Below are 21,267 nucleotides of genomic sequence, written 5' to 3' on the forward strand. Positions count from 1 at the left end.
TTGGGGTAGTCTTTATAATTCATTTTCTCGTGTGTGATTTTACAGAACTGAATGGCATGATTGTGCTAACATGCATGGAATGAGATTTGGTCTTGTGGTTCTGTGATTCAGCTGGTGGAGCAACATGCTAACAACACCACAGTCACGAGTTTGAAACCCCAGTGACAAAAGTATATTGGATTAGAATCGTGGACTGCACTTTTAATGTGACTTTGTAAGTGTAGGGTCCTTACATATTCACCACGGGACCCGGGAGGACCAGAAGGACCCGGAGGACCGGCGTCTCCCTGAGACATTGGGATGGGAAGAAGACAGGACAAAGACAGGGATGAGAAGAAGACAGGACAAAGACAGGGATGAGAAGGGGACAGGACAAAGACAGGGATGAGAAGGGGACAGGACAAAGACAGGGATGAGAAGGGGACAGGACAAAGACAGGGATGAGAAGGGGACAGGACAAAGACAGGACAGACAGTGTTTCTTAGGCTGTGTTCACATGAAGAGTCTTTTTTTTTTAAAGCTGTCAAACGTCCTGAGAGTTTTTTTAACATCGGTGCTGGCTCAACCACAACAAAAAACGCCCTACGTCAAACGTTTTTTTTTGACAGTTGACCAATCACAAGCATGGTAGTGAGATCTGACGTTTAACAACCATCAAGAGTGGATAAATTAGCGGTGGAGAAACGTATTATGTTTGACTCAGAGCACAGTGAGTGCAGTCGCTAGCAAAACTAGCCTGTTACCTAATGTTAACTCTAGATTAGCATGAATTGTTATGGTAACAAAAGATGCTCTAAATGGCATTGTGGAACAGCGTTTCTTTCTACATGAGAAAGGACTCTGACCCGCACTTTTTATCAGAAAAAGACATTACGTGTGAACACAGCCTTATTCTCTGTTTTCTTTTTGACATTCTGTCTATCAATTTGGCAATTAAAATGTATTAATGTGGGAGCCATTGTTTAATCACACTCTACTGAATGAGTTGGAATATGAAATGTAGCTAAATTAAAAGGAGGATCATTTACAAGATTAGAAATAATGATTTTTAATAGAAATAATAATTGTGTCCTCTTTGTCAAAGAATCCTGTTTTTACGTTTTCATGAAAAGCGACCCCAAACCCGAAAGGCAGGACAGGGGGGCAATCTGCCCCCGTCTCCATGGTAGCTGCACCCCCCGTTTCATCTGAGTCAGCCTTACAACGAGCTCCCCCTTTTTCTTACCTTCTCCCCACCAATGCCGGCCGGGCCTGGAGGTCCTAACGGGCCACTGAACCCAGGAAGTCCGTCCTTGCCAGGGCCGCCATCCAAGCCTGTTCCTCCAGGCTCCCCCTACAGGATGGAGAGGGCACAGCAGGGTTTGATATGCCACGCAATAGCAAACACTGAATCAAATCGACATCGAATTGAATCAATATTTAATTGAATCAACCCTGAATTGATTACACACAAGTTATCTCCGGTATGTGGTTCCATAGTCAGTGCAAGAAGAAGTATGAAGAAAATGGAGATCGGCAGCTTATAACCTAAGTCATAGCTTGTGAACTAATACAGATAGGATTTAGTGGAAGTGTAGAATATGTAGAGAATAGAGGTAAGCAAGCATTTAATCCACAATCACCACTTAAACAAAGACTGGAGACTTGTTACAAAGCATGGTAAGAAGGAGACTGAAAAACTCACTTTTTCACCACTGGGACCACGCCAACCATCAGTTCCACGCTCACCCAGACCTCCCTGCGACCCCCTCAGACCCTGGGTACCTGGTCCTCCAGGTGGGCCTTGACCCCCCTGGGGAGAGAGCGAGAGGGATGGAGAGAGTGGATAGAGGAAGAGAGGGAAGGAGAGAGGAGAGAGGGAGAGAGGGAAGGAGAGAGAGAGGGAGAGAGGGAAGGAGAGAGATAGAGGGAGAGAGGGAAGGAGGGAGAGAGGGAAGGAGAGAGATAGAGGGTGAGAGGGATGAGAGATAGAGGGAGAGAGGGAAGGAGAGAGATAAAGGGAGAGAGATAGAGGGAGAGTGCAAAAGGGGAATGAGGGTTTATTGAACCAGTATTCAAATCTTTACATCACATCACATCACAAACCTATGAGATTCACATGGATCACATCTTCAGATGAAAAAGAGAGCAAGGGTGAGAGGGAGAGAGAGAGAGGAGAGAGAAAGAGAGAGAGGACAGAGAAAGAGAGAGAGAGGAGAGAGAGAGACGGCGGGAGAGAGGGACTGAGGAGACAGGAAGGCATTCTTAGTCATGCATTCTGAGCATCAGTATGAGTTTCATTAAGTGTAGTAATCCTATCATTATCATATGAGAAATACAGTTAGTCATGCATGTCAGTAAGAGTTTCACTAAGTGTAGTAATCCTATCCTTATTATATGAGAAATACAGTTAGTCATGAATTTCGAGTCTATGTGAGTTTGTTCATCATCAGTATCAGTGTACATTTTAAGTTCAGTGCTTGACTGAAGTATGGGTCAGTACCGTGGTTCCTTTTTTACCCGGATTACCGTCAGGTCCTGACAACCCGAGAGGTCCATCTGGACCGGTGATACCGTCTTCTCCTTGAGGTCCTCTTTCACCCTGGCACGGATGGAAAAACACCCACCAGTCAGGATAACGTCTGTGTGTGTTTATGTGTGTGTGAATGCAGGCATTTTCCTATTTTTTTTTTTCATTTTACAGTTTCAATAGTACAGCTTCAAATTGTTTTTGTCAAGAGTGTCCCATGCTTTGAACATGTTTCATTTGTGCTCTCAAATAATCTATTTTCCTGATCAAGTATAAGTACGTCTTATATTTGACATCTTATATATGACATCCACGTTGGTGGAACGAACTGCCTAGCACTACCAGGGCAGGGGCATCCCTCTCTACCTTCAAGAAGCTTTTGAAGACCCAACTCTTCAGAGAGCACCTCCCTTCCTAAATTGGCACTTTGACTAGTGCTTAACTTGCTTTTTCTTTTCTATTTCGTTTTTTTTTTTTTTATTCCTTATGTAAAGTAATATTTATTGTTACACCAAGGTTCTAATGCCCGTATCTTGACTGTTCTCTCCCTTGTACGTCTCTTTGGACAAAAGCGTCTGCTAAATGACTAAATGTAAATGTAAATGTAACAGTGTACTATGGAGTTATGAAGAAATTAATTTTAGAGCATTAGGTTCACAGTGCCTGGCGACATAAACTAAAGTATCACCGGAACCCAAAGCTGTGGTGAAGTCGCTTACCTTTGGTCCTTGGTGTCCATTGGGTCCAACACCTCCAGGAGGACCCTGTTCAGAGAGACAATTCACAAATCATTGCAAAAAAAGAAGTTTCCAAACATTTGCCACTGAGGTGGGTGCCTCTACACAGAAACTCAAATTCAACCACACTGTGACAATTTTGTTTAGATTCGACTCGATTCGATTACATTGCATTAGATTAGACTGGATTAGACTAGATTAGACATGATAAGATTGTTAACATTTTTGTCTTGGGGAATTTACTTGGGATGCACTCATTGCTGAAGACATAACATTACAACACAAAAACATCATCTACACGGCGGACTATACATTATCCCTTACATAATGTCCGGCGGACTATACATTATCCCTTCCTTATAACATAGTGTCGCTCTTATGACAGAGAGTTGGATTCAGAGGTTAACACTGCAGCAATGAGTAGGATTCCCACTGCAGCAATGAGTAGGATTGAGAGATTCACACTGCAGAAATGAGTAGGATTCAGAGATTAACACGGCAGTATTGAGTAGGATTCAGAGATTAACTGCAGTAATGAGTAGGATTAACACTGCAGCAATGAGTAGGATTCAGAGATTAACACTGCAGTATTGAGTAGGATTGAGAGATTAACACTGCAGCAATGAGTCGGGTCTGAAGCTCACCACTGGTCCACTCTTTCCTTTTGTTCCTGTGCTGCCGCGAGTCCCCATAGGACCCTGGAGGGAAGACATTCAGTGAGTCATTTGGTTTTGAATCATTTCATTCATTAGAGATTCATCTGATTCCTCTCAAAGGATTTCTACCTGAGAATGAACAATCTGAACAGTTCATTGGGGTTGGTTCATGGAGAGTTTGTGAAACAGTGTGTGAATGCGTGTAAAGCGTAATCTCAGTTTTTGGTGCATATGTACATGTATGTTGTGTGTGTGTCCGTGTGTGTGTGTGTGTGTGTGTGTGTGTGTGTATTTCTGTTTTGGATGTCATGTTTCTGAGCGTGTGCTTTAGCTTGTTAGTGTCCATCTTACCATGCCTCCATTGAGGCCCTGGGGTCCAGGGTCTCCCTTCGGCCCTGGGGTTCCCTAGCAACGCAGAACAGAGAAACAGTGACTCACATGAGATGTCAGGAGCCACGTAGCGCTCCAGATCACATTCCGGTAGCTCAACTGCGATACGAAGCTGCTTACAGCAGATCACAGGTCCAATAGTCAGAGAGCAAACGTGCTGATGAAAATGTATCTCTACTCTGCAGTGTTATGTAGAATCAAAGCATATGCTACATGAATGAATGCAAATGTAGGTAGTCCACTACTCTCTCTATATATACTGTATACTATACACTATACTATATACCATACACTATACTATATACTATTCACTATACAGTAGGGGACAGGGCCTGTTGAGTCAGTAGCATTCAGTGGAAATTTTGTTTTGCAATACAAAGAGACCATTATGAACAGACAATTTCATCCATCATGTTTGCTTATGAATAGAACCTTTAGAGTAAGAATGTGACGTATAAGAAGCTTATTCTAGTTCTGGAACTAGAAGCTCCTTTAAAGTAAGAATGTGACGTCCAAGAAGTGTATTCTAGTTCTGGAACCAGAAGCTCCTTTCTAGTAAGAATGTGACGTGTCATTTCATCTCTTCTGGTTCTGGAACAGCGAGTTTGGTAGAGCTCAGCAAACAAACCAAATTGCAGTTGTGAATTTGTGAATAAAACCAACAAGAACAGATCGCCACAGAATCCCAGTGTTGGGTAAGGACAATCCCTCTCCACAGGCATAATAGATCAGGCATTACAGGCATGTCATGAGTCACGTCAGTTGAGAGGATACATACACGTTGACCTGTTCTTCCTGGAGGTCCAATGGCACCCTTATTGCCAGGGGGCCCCTAGTTTGGAAGACAAAGAATGGCTCTGATTTAAAAAAATTAATTATAAGTCATGAGAAACCCCTGTCACATGATCCACAAAACTAGTGACTGTATCTCCAATAGCTTCAGATAGACACACTCTTTATCTACCGGTACTCATTACAATTATCTGTTCACCTTATGGGCAAAACCATCCATCCATGGACCTTACAGATTTAAAAGTAGAGGTAGAAGTATATGCAAGGTTTTTTAAAAAACAGGATGGATGGATGGATGGATGAAGATAGATTGATAGATTAATTGATTAGCCATCTAACTTACATCTTCAGCCGGTTCTCCAACGGGTCCCTTCTCGCCAGAAGGCCCTGGGATACCCTGGAAACATGGAGAAGGAGACCAAAACATTAGAGCAACCTTGTGCAACAGTTTGCCACTTTTTCAGCTCTGTATTTTTAGGACTCTAGTTTTATCATCTTCAAATGTTTTTTCATGGTGTACAGTCATGGTAAGTACACATAGCCATCCAGCATAAGCAAGTCAAAAGATGCGCTATCCAGTGTTAGATAAGAGAAGGCAAAGGTGTACTTTGTCTCCTGGGAATCCTGGAAGTCCTTGGGGTCCTACTAGGCCTCTGGATCCGGGACCTCCTGGAAGTCCCTGGGACCCGTCGTGTCCCGGTAAACCCTGTTAGACAGAGAATTGTTTTAAAAAGGTCAGGATCCAGTCCACGTTTCCAATATAAGTGGATCCACTTTCCTTTCACACTCCATCCTTTTGTTCAGAAACTATTGAGCTTACCGATGGGCCTCTATTGCCATCTTTTCCAGAAGAGCCTGGCTCACCAGTGGGACCCTGGGTGGGAAACAAACAAATAGAAGGAAGAGACTGAATGGATGAAAGGGTGAAAAGTGTTCCATGTCTAGTCCAGTGTTCTATGTCTAGTCCAGTGTTCCATGTCTAGTCCAGTGTTCCATGTCTAGTCCAGTGTTCCATGTCTAGTCCAGTGTTCCATGCCTAGTCCAGTGTTCCATGTCTAGTCCAGTGTTGTGTAAGAGCGAGATATGGATGAAAGGGTGAAAGGTGTTCTATTTCTAGTCCACTGTTCTGTAAGAGCGAGATATGGAGGTACTGCATAGCTCTATTTTCAAGTGGAAAAAAAGGAATCACACAAATGTAGATTTGATTTGTAGCAGGGTATTCTAAAAGTTTAACTGAATGGATATCCCTATTCCTTGAATACTTCTATGTAGAACTCGCAATATGAAGTAAATCAACCAACAGGGACATCAATGATTTTTGTTCTATATTTAATCATTCCATATCCATTCAGTAAATATCACACTTGAGAGGCATTCATGCCTTAACTAGGATCCATTGGAATAAGCTTCATCTAGAAACCTACCAAGTAGGAAGTTCTGAACATGGATGGAATCTATGGCGCCGAGAAAGTCTATTCTTTGTACTTCTATGGTGGAACAAAAGTCTATTCTTTGTAATTCAATGGTGCAGAGAAAGTGTATTCTTTGTAATTCTATGGTGCAAAGAAAGTCTTCTCTTTGTAATTCTATGGTGCAGAGAAAGTGTATTCTTTGTACTTCTATGGTGGGAAAAAAGTCTATTCTTTGTAATTCAATGGTGCAGAGAAAGTGTATTCTTTGTAATTCTATGGTGCAGAGAAAGTCTACTCTTTGTAATTCTATGGTGCAGAGAAAGTGTATTCTTTGTAATTCTATGGTGCAAAGAAAGTCTTCTCTTTGTAATTCTATGGTGCAGAGAAAGTGTATTCTTTGTAATTCTATGGTGCAGAGAAAGTCTACTCTTTGTAATTCTATGGTGCAGAGAAAGTCTACTCTTTGTAATTCTATGGTGCAGAGAAAGTCTACTCTTTGTAATTCTATGGTGCAGAGAAAGTCTACTCTTTGTAATTCTATGGTGCAGAGAGAGAAAGAGGCACAAGTGATGTGTTACCCTGTCACCCTTCTTTCCTGGCCCTCCATCAATACCAGGCTCACCCTTCGGACCAGCCTCTCCATTTGGGCCTCGCAAACCATCTGGACCAGGAAGACCCTAAGAAAAGAGAGCGAGAGGGAGAGAAAAATGCAGAGAGGTGGAGTGAGAGAAATGCAGAGGTTAAAACAGAGGAGAGAGGCAGAAGAAGAGAGACACATAGAGATATTTGAACTGGTCATTATCTCGCGCTTCATAAATACAATTATGTCTCTTATTATACAAAATGCAAATAACAAAAAACGCATGAATAGTTTCGCTCAACTCTCAGTCAAATGTTTCTCAAATCCCAGTCTCTCACTATGGCACTGCACTATAACAGGCAGCTCACCATTCCAGAACCTTGGACAGCGCTTCCTTCTCGCTGCTTGCATGAGGGAAAGCACTGCGGAAACTGATTCCATTTCCCAGAAAGGGAACTTTGCACTCAAAGCCGGATTTTTCCCACCCCTCTTCAATCTATAATCTTTCTAAACTTCAATCTCTATCTGTATATTTTTCTATCTCTCTGCATCTTTTGGCTCCATTAAACAAAGCAAAATGCCATGCACGCCTCTTCTATAGCCTTATCCTTACATTCCAAGCAAACAGTCTCATGTTGCCTTGAGTCCGAAACAGCTGTTCTGTCCTGTGGTCTCATGTTTACCATATAGCCAGTGGACTTTGATCAACCATCCCTTTCGACACACACTCACGCTAATTACTCTGTTTTTAATACATATTATTCGATCTCATTATAATCTTATGAATTATTTTAAATTAATTTATTATCTTTTTTGGTATATTATATTATCTTATTTTCTGCACCTCATTAGCACTTCTATTCCTTTGTATTATTGTTGTTGTGACTGTCTATACTATGTTAAGCACCTTGAGATTTCTTTGTATTTTAAAGTGTGCTATACAAATAAAATCCATTATTTATTATTATTACTGTGACAGTATGCGTCCGTTAAACTCACCTTCGTTCCACCACCACCACCAGCACCGGGCAAACCACGTTGACCAATTAGACCCTGGAGGAAGCAAGCAAATAAACAAGCAAACAAACACACAAACAAAAAAACAAACCAACAAGTTACAGTCATTACTTTGGATGATGTTAAATGTAAAAGGTTACTGTAGATGGTTTGTGCTTGGGGTTGGGGGCGCTTCACAATTCATATTTCCCCCTCATTCAGTGGGACATGTTCTCTAAACTGGTCTCGGGTCTAAAAGGAGCAGTCTGTGACTCTGGTGAAAGGTTGTGATAGCAAGGTTGTTGATAGCTGGAGCAAAATGTTGATTGGTTGGAATTATTTATTGTCCCTATGTTTGTTTGCCATTTGCAGAGGCAGGACTATTTATGAAAACAGCCAGAGGAATGTGATGAGCAATTTGCTGACTTTGCAGACTAAATGTGTGTTTTTTTAATTAGAATCTCAGACTGCACCTTTAAGGTCCATTAGGATGTGGGTATGGGAGGGGTAAATGTACCGATAAGCCTGCGGTCCTGTTGGGCCTTGTCCTCCTGTTCTCCAAGTGGTCCTCTCTGTCCATCGCGACCGGGGTATCCTGCGAGCCCCAGGGGTCCTTTCGAACCCTGAGGTGGATTGTCAGTGCTTAGAAGTTGGTTTGGAGTGTTCCATAACAGTTATTAATGACGTGTGTGTGTGTGTGTGTGTGTGTGTGTGTGTGTGTGTGTATATATGTGTGTGTGTGTGTGCGCGTGTGTGTGAGTGTGTATGTGTGTGTGTTGTGTGTGTGTGTCTGAGCATGTGTGTGTGTGTGTCCGTGTGTGTGTGTCCGTGTGTGTGTAAGATTGTGCAGTTGAAGGACTCACTGGCTCTCCCTTCACTCCAGGTTCTCCCTTTTCTCCCAGCAGGACCAGGGTTACCCTAGGATGCAAAGGTGAAGGTCACCTTGTGTTTCCACAGCTACACCAGTGAACCACTATAAAAAGGCACAGCCTAAAAGATTGAGGCTTCATCATAGGTTCTACAAATACACTTTTCCATGCAGCAATATTTTACTAGCGAAAACAGGTTGTTTTCCCAACGCCCAAAACATTTAGGTGATAACCAGAAACATCCAACAAGGGTTTAAAAGAACCTAATGATTGGCTGCTCTGTAGACAAAGGTTGTGCACCATGGGTTGGTTAGTGGATGACTAGGAGACTAAGAAGGTTGCTCATGGTTGGTTAATGGATGACTAGGAGACTAAGAAGGTTGCTCATGGTTGGTTAGTGGATGACTAGGAGACTAAGAAGGTTGCTCATGGTTGGTTAATGGATGACTAGGAGACTAAGAAGGTTGCTCATGGTTGGTTAATGGATGACTAGGAGACTAAGAAGGTTGCTCATGATTGGTTAGTGGATTATTAGGAGACTAAGAAGGTTGCTCATGGTTGGTTAGTGGATGACTAGAAGAGGGTTGCTCATGGTTGGTTAGTGGATGACTAGGAGAGGGTGGCCCACTCACCGGGGTTCCCCTGGGTCCATGGCCCCCAATGTTGCCTGGGGGTCCTGGTGGGCCCCGCGCACCCGCCATACCTGGGGCTCCGCTAATTCCTTGATGACCCTATAAATAAATAAATAAACAATCAAACAAATAAACAAATAAACAAATGCTGTTATTATCATTATTGTAGCTGCACCTGAGCTGTAAATACAGAACCACTATTTAAAGTTGTTTACAGTTTACAATGAAATCAGTGTATAAACTACTGTACTGGAAAAAGCTTGTTTACTTAGCCCTCTGGGTCTAGTCCACTCTGGTTCCCTAGGGAACCAGCTGTGTAAATGTGGTTCTACTCACATTGTCTCCTTTACCCCCCGGGGTTCCGTCACCTCCTGCGGGACCCTAAGGGATAACACATGGTAATACTTTATATGAGTTGATAAAGTGTTAATAAACACCATCCAACAACAACATTCAGTATTGATAAAATGTCATTACAGTTTTTTTTACATGAAAAACTAATTTTTGACACGTTTCTATGTGCAGCATTCTATTTTTACACACTCCTCAAGCTGCCAATGCATGAGTGCACTTTGAATGAGATGAGCTAATGTGCTTAGGAGTGTGTTTGTCAAGCTAATGTGCTTAGGAGTGTGTTTGTCAAACTAATGTGCTTAGGAGTGTGTTTGTCAAGCTAATGTGCTTAGGAGTGTGTTTGTCAAGCTAATGTGCTTATGAGTGTGTTTGTCAAGCTAATGTGCTTAGGAGTGTGTTTGTCAAGCTAATGTGCTTAGGAGTGTGTTTCTAAAGCATCCCGTGTGAAGCCATTTGAAAAATGAATGAATGTGCTGAGACATGAAAGTCTACTGAGACAATGTGTAATCCACACAACGTCTATGAAACCAGCTTCCACAACAGAGTCTGTCTGGGACTCACTCGAGGTCCCGAGAGTCCCTCTGGTCCATCTTCACCCTGATCTCCCTGTAGACCGTCCGGTCCATTAGGCCCACGACCGCCTTAGAGCCCCTCTCACCCTGGGGGAGGACACACACACACACACACACACACACACACACACACACACCACACACACACACACACATATGCATGTCGGATTGTATTTATGATGTAGGTGTATGTGTGTATACACACACACAATGTACAGTGCATTCAGCATGTATTCGATTTTTTTTTCACATTTAAAATCCTGTTTTTACTTTGTCATTATGTGGTATCGAGTGTAGATTAATGAGGGGAAAATACATTTGAATGATTTTAGCATAAGGCTGCAACAGAACTATGATGGAGTGTCGTCACTATGACTATGAAAACTTACATTATGCCCAAGAAGTCCGGCAGTCCAATATGTCCTGCTGGACCTCGAAGTCCCTAAGATGAAAACAAGTGAGAGCATTGTATTTAACCGTTTGGACACTAAGAGGCCCCATCTGGTGGTATTGTAAGAGTATGTTTAGATTTAATTTAAATAAAAAACTTTTTTTTACTACATTCCTTTTACTTTCATGTTATTATTGCTGAGGTCTTCTAGAATATAATCATACATGCCACTTTTGTTAATTGTTTTTAATTAGGTGAAATATACAAAAATATCAAGGCATGGCAGGTTCAAGTCATCTAGATAGCAGATGCCTTTAAGCAAAGTGACGTAGGAACTCTAAGTTAGAGCGACTTAGTGAAAAACCTTAACAATAACAATAACAATAAAATAAAAAGGAATTGGTCACAACAATGTAATAGAGATATAAATCATGTGAGTTCCTAACAACTCTCAGGGCGATGGTAAAATACTTACGTTGCGTCCCATTTGGCCGGTAGGTCCGTCGTTGCCAGACTCACCCTAACAGACATAGGATAGTCCTTACACTTCATCCATTTCGGTAACACTCAACTAAGACCTTGCTTTATAAGACTGACATAGTCATGTCATAAACATGTAATGACAGATGTCATATTGTCATCATTGCTTATTGTCATGACAGCTCTGTAATTTTGTATGCCATAAAAGCTTAATGTCACATATCATCACGCTGACACTGCATCATACAGTCATGGCAATTGTGCTTATAACATGCTATAATACATGACATAAATACTTTCAACATGCTATAATACATGACATAAATACTTATAACATGCTATAATACATGACATAAATACTTATAACATGCTATAATACATGACATAAATATTTATAACATGCTATAATACATGACATAAATACTTATAACATGCTATAATATCTGACATAAATACTTATAACATGCTATAATACATGACATAAATACTTATAACATGCTATAATACATGACATAAATAATTATAACATGCTATAATACATGACATAAATATTTATAGCATGCTATAATACATGACATATTGTGTTGTTTACATGTGATGACACATAGTATGTGTAACACACGGACAAAATAGCATGTGGGATGTAGTACAGGAACACACAATCTGACACAACCGTATGCAGGTACATTATATAGAGTCATGCTCATACTGTGCTTCAACTTTGTCAAAGTCATAATAATCTTCAGTTCAATTTCAGTCTACCGATCCCTCAGTGAAGATATGAGGGACTGCTTTCAAGAATACGTGTTTTAGTTAAGGTGTGTGTGTGTGTGTGTGTGTGTGTGTGTTTGAGAAGGGGCTACTTACAGGTTCACCACCACGACCAGGTCGACCTCTGTCACCTTTATTACCAACTGGGCCCTATGTGTGTGTGTGTGTGTGTGTGTGTGTGTGTGTGTGTGTGTGTGTGTGTGTGTGTGTGTGTGTGTGTGTGTGTGTGTGTGTGTGTGTGTGTGTGTGTGTGTGTGTGGTGTGTGTGTGTGTGTGTGTGTGTGTGTGTGTGTGTGTGAGTGTGTTTGTGTGTGTGTGTGTGTGAGAGAGAGAGAGAGAGAGAGAGAGAGAGAGAGAGAGAGAGAAAGAGAAAGAGAAAGAGAAAGAGAAAGAGAGAAGGAAAATGTGATGGACAGGGAAGGAAAACAATAAAGAGGCAGAGACAGAGAGAGAGAAATTAGCATTAGCATTAGCATTAGCAAGTATTCACTTAACAATGCAACATACACACACACACACACACACACACACACACACACACACACACACACACCACACACACACACACACACACACACACACACACACAAAAACAGACACACCCACACACACACACACCACCAGAGACACTCACCACTTCACCTGGACGCCCATCTTTCCCAACAGGTCCAAGTTCACCCTGAAAGAACAGAACCATGAAATGTCAAGAAAACCAGGTCAAACAACCGAGATCCTCCAATTCAGCCCTCAAATACCTTCAAATATCCTCAAATACCTTCAAATACCTTCAAATAAAACTGAAAATATTTTCCCTATATGGCAGCTGTGCCACATACTTGAGCGTACGTGACTCTTGGATATGGAACCATCTAGGACTACTCTGAGACCAAGCTGCTTCTCGCTGTTTATCTGTTTGCTGGTGATACGTAAACCCACCACTGCGCCAGATTCCTCTCCATACTTAAGCATGGCCACCATGCCCACAACGGGTCCCCTCACTCTCAGACGTGTTGGATTTCAGAGTTGGGTGCCATCTCGTTAGGCGGAGTTAGTTTGCCGGATAGAATTAGTAATTCGATTGGAAAGCACAAACTTCCTGTTGTGCTTCTGTAGTGCTACTTACTCAGACCTGCACTTATCTGTAGATAATACTTTTACTTATTTGTAGATAATACTATTACTTATTTGTAGATAATACTATTACTTATCTGTAGAAAATACTATTACTTTTGCGTTTCTGGTTAGATGCTTACGACAGTGCATTGTCTTGGTACTTCCACTGTACATTACACTACTCCTAGATCTAATGTAATCTAATGTAATCTAATGTAATCTATAAATGTCAGCGTTTGGGCTCATGGACTGGCTTGAGAACAGCTGACATGTTCCTAATGAGTTCGCCAGGCTTCACCGTAGGTCCAGGAGGCCCAGGGTCTCCTCTTGCTCCGGGTCGACCATTGAAGCCCTGTGAAAACAGAAGAGACAATTGTCAAGGGTCAGAGGTCACTGGCAGGTCAGAGGTCATAAGTGAACAGGTGTGCAAACTCACGTTGTATCCCTTCATACCAGGTCCGCCTGAGAGTCCGTTGGGTCCTCGCTCACCCTGTGGACAAGTAAGAGGGAGTGTGTGAGACCAGGACAGTTAGAGGAAGCAGCTCACACACATAGCAGATAGCTTATTAGGGCCACATCAGGGCGAGATAAAGGCCAGAGTCAGGTGTGCATGCCTGTGTGTGTGTGTGTGTGTGTGTGTCTGTGTGTGTGTGTGTGTGGGCCTACACGTGTAGGTGTTAAGGCCCTGTATCAAGCACATCACTTACCTGGGGACCTTGAGAACCCCGGTCACCCTGGCGACCAACTTTCCCAGACAAACCCTGAGGAAAACAAATACACACGCTTAGGAGAGGGCTAATGGGTGGGGCGACTGACTCAGCGCGAGCTCTTGGCTCATCAGGGAGAACTAACTGAGAGAACTAAAACCTCACTGAGTATTTACAGTAAACGGTAAACAGGACAAGGCAGTGCCACGTGCTGGAAACAGAAGACAACAGAAGCATGCTCCTACTCACGTCATCTCCATTCCTTCCGTTCGCACCAGGGAGACCCGCTGGACCCATAGAACCCTATGAAATAGCAATGGGATAGAAAAAGAAATTAACGGAAGAAGAAGAAGAAGAGGAAGAAGAGGAAGAAGAAGAAGGAGAGGAAGAAGAAGAAGAAGAGGAATAAGAGGAAGGAGAGAGAGGAAGAGGAAGGAGAAGAAGAAGAGGAAGAGGAAGAAGAAGAAGAAACAGGTCTGATTTTTTTCAAAGCCAAACAAATTAATCAAGAAGTGACGTATAACACAGGTTGCGCCAGACACAGGAAGTACATATAAGACAGGTTGTGCCAGACACAGGAAGTGACATATGAGACAGGTTGTGCCAGACACAGGAAGTGGATGCTTACAGGAGTGCCAGATTCCCCCGGCTCGCCAGAAGGTCCATTGGCCCGGGAGGACCTCGACGACCCTAGGAACAAATCAAATGAAAACTGTTGTGGTACAGTAATGCAATTTAATATTTACTGAGTCTCACTCGGTAGCTTGCAAACTCATATTGATCTCCAAACTGATAGAGGAGAGAGGCACTAAAGAAGCAAATAAATACATTTATAAATACAGTAAAATAAATACAGTACATACAGTATATAGATAAATTCATAGAAGCTAAGAAAGGGATGTATGTATGTGTGTATGTATGTGTGTATGTATGTGTGTATGTATGTGTATGTATGTATGTATGTATGTGTGTATGTATGTATGTGTGTATGTATGTATGTGTGTATGCATGTGCGTATGTATGTATGTGTGTATGTATGTATGTGTGTACATGGAAGAAGACAAATTGAGCATGCATAGAATATACGTGTGTGCATATGTGTGAATGTATGTATATACATGTATACATGTATGTACAGATACATAAATAAATGTATGAAATGTAAATAAGACAGAGCATTTCTCACAAGTTGGCCAGGCGGTCCATCAGGACCTCGGGGACCAGGAGGACCAACACCGCCACCCTGGGAAGCGGGAAGAGGGAGAGAGAGAGAGAGAATAAGAGAGAGAGAGGTTGGAGGAGAGGAAGAGAGATAGAGAGAAAGAAAGAGAGAAAGAGAGGGGTGGATGAGAGAGAGAGTGAGAGTGAGAGAGAGAGAGAAAGAAATAAAAAGACATGGGGAAGAGAGAGCAGAGGGAGAAAGAGAGTGATAGAGAAAGAGACAGGGAGAAACAGAGTGATAAAGAGAGAGAGAGGGAGGGAAAAGAGTGATAGAAAGAGAGTGAGAGAGAGAGAGAAAGAGAGTGAGAGAGAGAGAGGGAGAAAGAGAGTGATTGAGAGAGAAAGAGAGCGAGAGAGGGAGAAAGAGTGAACAGCCACATGAACTTAACAAACCCAGGACAAAGCCAGAGTGATGACGTAATACCATTCATGTGTGCAGAGGAAGATCCATACTCTCTCTTACCTTTCCTCCCCCATACTTCCCATTTCCGCCTCCATATTTCCCATCTCCGCCGCCGTAGTCACTGAACTTATACTGGGGAGAATACTTCTGCGGAGGGGGAAGAGATGATAGGTTTTTAGTGTGTTGGTGGAATCTATAGCTAGCTGAACATTACACATGGTAAATAGAATAAGTCATTTTTTTTGTGCAAAGCCACTTTGACTGAAGGTCAAATGCTGCAGAGCACCTGTGACCTTTTTTTACTGTTACTGTCAACACCCCCAGAATAGCAACAAGACGTGTCATCACACAGACATTCATTTTCATCATGATCATCATCCTTTACGCCTATGTGATGTGTAGGGCCACTATGGACTTCCACCTCACCCTATCCTTTGCTAGTAGGTCTATCTCTTCATTTTGGTAAACTTCAAATACCATTAGACGAAATAAATAATAAAAAAGTATGTATAATATTATATTATGTATAACTCGTTACTACATGTGTAATTGAGTAAATATGTACAATATTATATTATGTATAACTCGTTACTACATGTGTATTTGAGTAAGTATGTATAATATTACATTATGTATAATTTGTTGTTGTCCTCCACTTTATCATACACACACACACACACACACACACACACACACACACACACACACACACACACACACACACACACACACACACACACACACACACACACAGTATGGTATCCACATATATACAGAGACACATTGTATGGTATCCAAATATTAGGCGAAGCATAGAACAGCAAAAGGCAAATCAGACCAGAGCCGAATACTTACGTCATCAAAGATGTCTCCAGCGGGTCCTGGGTAGCCTGGGGGCCCGGGGGGCCAGGTGGGCCGGGGGGGCCATCATAACCAGGACCCCCAGGGGAACCCTGAGGGAAAGACAGGGGTACTGTATAAGCACCAAGGACTGGGTATGAACACCAAGGACTGGGGTATAAGCACCAAAGCACAGATATCAACACCAAAGACTAGCATATGAAAACCAACACAGAGATATCAACACCAAAGACTAGCATATGAAAACCAACACAGAGATATCAACACCAAAGCACTTACAAATAATATTTATAATAAATACATAAATAAAAACAAGTAGCAGGAAATTAAGGTTACTCACTGGACCACCTTTGGGTCCTGGTTTTATCACCTGCCAAGACAAAAACAACATGCCATGAAATGCCATTTTTTAATGTTTATTTTGCTGTATACATTCTTCTTCTACTTCTCCTAATTATAAAAAGTAGTAACTGCAGCAGTAGTTGTCAACAAAATGTTAAAATTAAGGCAAACATCTTACTGGGTCAATAGGAGGTGGTTTAATCTGCAGCCAAAACAAAATTATCATTATTATTATTGTTCTTATTATTATTATAATAAATAACACAAATTGGCAAACGTTCAAAAATGGAAAACATCTCACCCCATTTCCATTTTTATTCTGCAGCCAAAACAAAAAACAAAATACATGTTAATAAGAGTTGTATTGTTCATTTTAATTATTAGTGTATTTGTTTGTATACACAATAATGCAATTATCAATTCTTAAATTATAATTATTATCAATATCATTATTATTATTATTAGTAGTAGTAGTAGCAGCAGTAGTAGTAGTAGCAGCAGCAGTGGCAGTAGCATTAGCAGTAGCAGTAGCAGCAATAGCAGCAGTAGCAGTAGTAGTAGTAGTAGTAGTACTAGTAGCAGCAGTAGCAGTAGTAGTAGCAGTAGTAGTAGCATCAGTAGCAGCAGCAGCAGCAGCAGCAGAAGCAGAAGTAGTAGTAGTAGTAGTAGTAGCAGTAGCAGTAGCAGCAGCAGTAGTAGTAGCAGTAGCAGTAGCAGTAGCAGTAGCATTAGCTGTAGCAGTATAAGTAGTAGCAGCAGTAGCAGTAGCAGTAGCAGCAGGAGCAGTAGCAGCAGCAGCAGTAGTAGTAGCAGCAGTAGCAGCAGCAGTAGCAGTAGTATCAGCAATAGTAGTAGCAGCAATAGTAGTAGAGGTATAATCACTAACCCCTGGGATTTCAGGACCTACAAATAAGGAGATAAATATGTTCACTGCAGAGTTCACAAGAAAAGCTTAAAAAAATACTGTCTCTCTGGTATTTAACTAGTGTACAGTTGTCCTTGATCTGCTAAGTGGTGACACTTTTATTTAAGGCAGGTACACTTGTAATTCTGCACAAATCTATTAATAAGGGCTTATAAGCTATTATAACCTATATACATCACAGTACTTGACAGAACACCTCACAAATATAATTTTCTGAACATACCTATTGTCATACACTCCAGACTATGAGGGTTTAAGCTCAAAGTGAAATAACATATTGGTATAAAGTCATCATTGGTCACAACAGTGTCATGTTATGTTCAAATAAATGCTTAAATGTTAAACACTTTGTATGTGCATGTGATTATTACACATATTTTGGCCCAATTTAGAATATTCATATCAAGCATTAACAGGCATTATAGGCATGCTAAACCCTTGTGGATACACGTATAGTATATGGATACTTGTTTCAGTCACAGTATTACCATTTTTTGAATTGAATTGAATTGAATTGAAGTGAAGTGAAGTGAAGTGAAGTGAAGTGAGGTGAATGGAGTTGAATTGAATTGAATTGAATTTAATGGAGTTGAGTTGAGTTGAGTTGAGTTGAATTGAATTAAACCCCTGGAGCGGCTGCCTTAGGACTGGTTTGGACCAATCCCAAGGGCAGCTTCTGTGCTGGAAGGCGGTGCTCACCGTTGGGGCAGATGGGGCAGCATTCGCCTAAAGGGATCTCTGCGTCTGGGCAGCCAGCCGTGTCGTCACAGAGCACTTCGTCGCACAACACAGTTCCTTCGTCGCACACACAGATTCTACAGGGCTCAGGCTTCCAGACGTCCCTGTCGTTGTATATCTGGCCGTCCAACTCACAGGAGCCTATGGAGATTAATTCACACTTGACATCAACGCATGAATGTTAATTCCTTCCCCTTCGTACTAATGTTTGTCATGCATCCCGTTAAACTGGTGGTCTGTATTGCCGTGGTGTTTGAAATGAGTCCAGCTCTAGTTCTCTAATCCAGAGATCCAGAGGTTTCTATGTGGTGTAAATAGAGTGAAGAAAGGCTGACTTTTTTATTTCCACTTTTTGATCGATGTTATACATCACAGAGCACAAATGATCTCATTTTGTGGACACATTTTGAGGACATTATAAAATTGTGCACCCTCATGTGAAGAGGAAATAAACTCAACCATCATTCGCGCTAGCCACCCAGGCTAGGCAAGTAAACCCACCCATCATTCATGATAGCTACACAGGCTAGGGAAATAAACCCACCCATCATTCATGATAGCCACACAGGCTAGGGAAATAAACCCACCCATCATTTGAACTAGCCACCCAGGCTAGGGAAGTAAACCCACCCATCATTCATGATAGCTACACAGGCTAGGGAAATAAACCACCCATCATTCATGATAGCCTCACAGGCTAGGGAAATAAACCCACCCATCATTCATGATAGCTACACAGGCTAGGGAAGTAAACCTACCCATCATTCATGATAGCCACACAGGCTAGGGAAATAAACCCACCCATCATTCATGATAGCCACACAGGCTAGGGAAATATCCCATCATTCATGATAGCCACACAGGCTAGGGAAATAAACCCACCCATCATTCATGATAGCCACACAGGCTAGGGAAACAGCTGTCGCTGTTAAGTCCCGCCCTCCCCAAGCTTTAACCAATCACATTGACATTTAGACAGGAAATAATGTTTCCTGATAGGTAATTTAAGAATATTAGGGTCATTGTAACACTCATTATAACTATGTATATGTTTTCACAATGACTCATAACCACCTTTATGATACACTATGTCAGTTCATTATTAATGGTTATAATTTAAGAATAATGCATTATAGATATGTGATCATTAGACAGTGTATCAGTCAAATGTCATAATGCATCCTAGCTAACTTGTTTTGATGATGTTATGTTGAGATGTACATCGCTATTTCACTGTCATAAGTCATTGTAATACACATTATAACCATGTACGTAGGTCTTCACAGCAGCCCCCAACCTCCTTTATGATACACTATGAATATTAATTCATGGTTATCGGCATGGCAGCATGATTCATTATGAATAACATTATAGGCATTATAACAGGCATTATTACAACCCATCTCTATGTCAATGGTCATAATATGTCATAGCTACCATAACCCTGTCTCCATACAGCATTATAAACACAGTCATAAAGGCTTATAACGTATTCATAATGCCTCATAATGATTAACTGTGAATGATTCATGATGATTCACTATGTTGCATTATGAATACTTTACAATTGTGTTTATAATGCTTCATAGATACTGGGTTTAAGTTAAGTGTTACCGAAATGTGCATATGTAGTTTGTCAGTATATAACTGAGCTTTAAGTCCATATATTTACATAATTTAGACTTGCACATTGTGTCAAAAAATAATGGTTTCACTTATTGCAAATATAACTGCTCTTTATGTCTCCATGACATCTCCATAACATAGCCATCTGACATCCACATCTGTCTTACTGTATTAAGGGAGGTTAATGGTTACTAAACTACTACATTTAACATCCTGTAAGACTTTTACAGATCCAACTACATGAAAAAAAGACACCCATGACTGCATGGTCTTGACCAAACAGTTCAACAGCAAAAACCAAAAGCACAGTTTACTCATCACGCTGTAATGGTTATTTGCATATATCATTCGCATTTATGAATATTTATTGACTGCAGAGTTAGACAATATGAGAACTTCACTGAACAACCTTCCTTAATTTCTTCCACAATTTACAAAACACTGTGGAGAAATGCAAGATACTGATGTTGAAGACCTGAAAACCTGCAAGAACGTTTAGACTTACAGTCTTGTCTAATAATATTAATATTAATATCAATTAAACCAGTAAATAAAAGGATTAAAGCAAAACACAGAGCAATGACTCGCTGTTTAAATAAATCCAAACCATTGAAAATAAGTTGAAACAAATATTTTTTGGTTTCCATCTCAATGAATAATTTGTTGTGACACCAAACCACTTTAGACGGGTGCCATCTATTTCTTATGTAACTGCGCCATCTAGTGGAGAATGCAAATAAATGTGCATATATTCTGCAGCCTACTGGGTATCCCTATGGTTTTCTCACAGAGTGCTGTAACAAAGACATACAACAAATGCAGTCATGAGGACACGATGTCCTTCTCTCCTCTCCATTTGTTATATTTGAATGTCTTCAACCCCCAAAACATTTAATGTGCATTCACACAAGCGACGTCGTCATGGGCTACTCACCAAAGTCATCTTGCGCTCGCACCAAAATCACTGCGGCTGAGATCAACAGCCCTACATCCACAAAGCTGAACATGTCCACTCCTCAAACATGTAGACTCTCTGTGAGGGAAGGGGAAGCGGGGGCTCCTCAGTGGGTGTCTGTGTCTGTGGCAGGTTGAACTCATACGGTGGGGGGGGGAGGGCCAGTCTGCGTTTACTCCACTCCACTCTAGACCCAGTCAGATCCTGCCCTTCTGCTTCAAGACGCTGCTGTCTC

At 41.4% G+C, this 21,267-nt stretch overlaps 1 protein-coding gene across 1 annotated transcript in view; it reads right to left on the minus strand.

Moving 5' to 3' along the window:
- The window catches only part of LOC105894029 (collagen alpha-1(II) chain-like), a 30,460-nt gene extending 9,193 nt beyond the window's left edge, over positions 1-21,267 (minus strand). Inside the window, exons 1-31 of the mRNA XM_031560685.2 lie at positions 21,012-21,267; positions 18,413-18,592; positions 17,675-17,691; positions 17,090-17,107; positions 16,967-16,990; positions 16,787-16,816; positions 16,441-16,538; positions 15,646-15,732; positions 15,148-15,204; positions 14,590-14,651; positions 14,218-14,264; positions 13,962-14,015; positions 13,691-13,744; positions 13,524-13,606; positions 12,784-12,820; positions 10,489-10,586; positions 9,910-9,954; positions 9,574-9,672; positions 8,936-8,990; positions 8,076-8,129; positions 7,075-7,173; positions 5,905-5,958; positions 5,692-5,790; positions 5,428-5,481; positions 4,254-4,307; positions 3,891-3,944; positions 3,229-3,273; positions 2,483-2,581; positions 1,685-1,792; positions 1,226-1,333; positions 234-287 (exon numbers count right to left, since the gene is read on the minus strand). Coding sequence (XP_031416545.1) covers positions 234-287; positions 1,226-1,333; positions 1,685-1,792; positions 2,483-2,581; positions 3,229-3,273; positions 3,891-3,944; positions 4,254-4,307; positions 5,428-5,481; positions 5,692-5,790; positions 5,905-5,958; positions 7,075-7,173; positions 8,076-8,129; positions 8,936-8,990; positions 9,574-9,672; positions 9,910-9,954; positions 10,489-10,586; positions 12,784-12,820; positions 13,524-13,606; positions 13,691-13,744; positions 13,962-14,015; positions 14,218-14,264; positions 14,590-14,651; positions 15,148-15,204; positions 15,646-15,732; positions 16,441-16,538; positions 16,787-16,816; positions 16,967-16,990; positions 17,090-17,107; positions 17,675-17,691; positions 18,413-18,592; positions 21,012-21,084 — 2,100 coding nt within the window. The 5' untranslated portion in view covers positions 21,085-21,267. The remainder of the gene's footprint in view (positions 1-233; positions 288-1,225; positions 1,334-1,684; positions 1,793-2,482; positions 2,582-3,228; positions 3,274-3,890; positions 3,945-4,253; positions 4,308-5,427; positions 5,482-5,691; positions 5,791-5,904; positions 5,959-7,074; positions 7,174-8,075; positions 8,130-8,935; positions 8,991-9,573; positions 9,673-9,909; positions 9,955-10,488; positions 10,587-12,783; positions 12,821-13,523; positions 13,607-13,690; positions 13,745-13,961; positions 14,016-14,217; positions 14,265-14,589; positions 14,652-15,147; positions 15,205-15,645; positions 15,733-16,440; positions 16,539-16,786; positions 16,817-16,966; positions 16,991-17,089; positions 17,108-17,674; positions 17,692-18,412; positions 18,593-21,011) is intronic.

This window comes from Clupea harengus, chromosome 23 (genome assembly GCF_900700415.2).
Source record: "Clupea harengus chromosome 23, Ch_v2.0.2, whole genome shotgun sequence".
In the NCBI taxonomy this organism is placed as follows: domain Eukaryota; kingdom Metazoa; phylum Chordata; class Actinopteri; order Clupeiformes; family Clupeidae; genus Clupea; species Clupea harengus.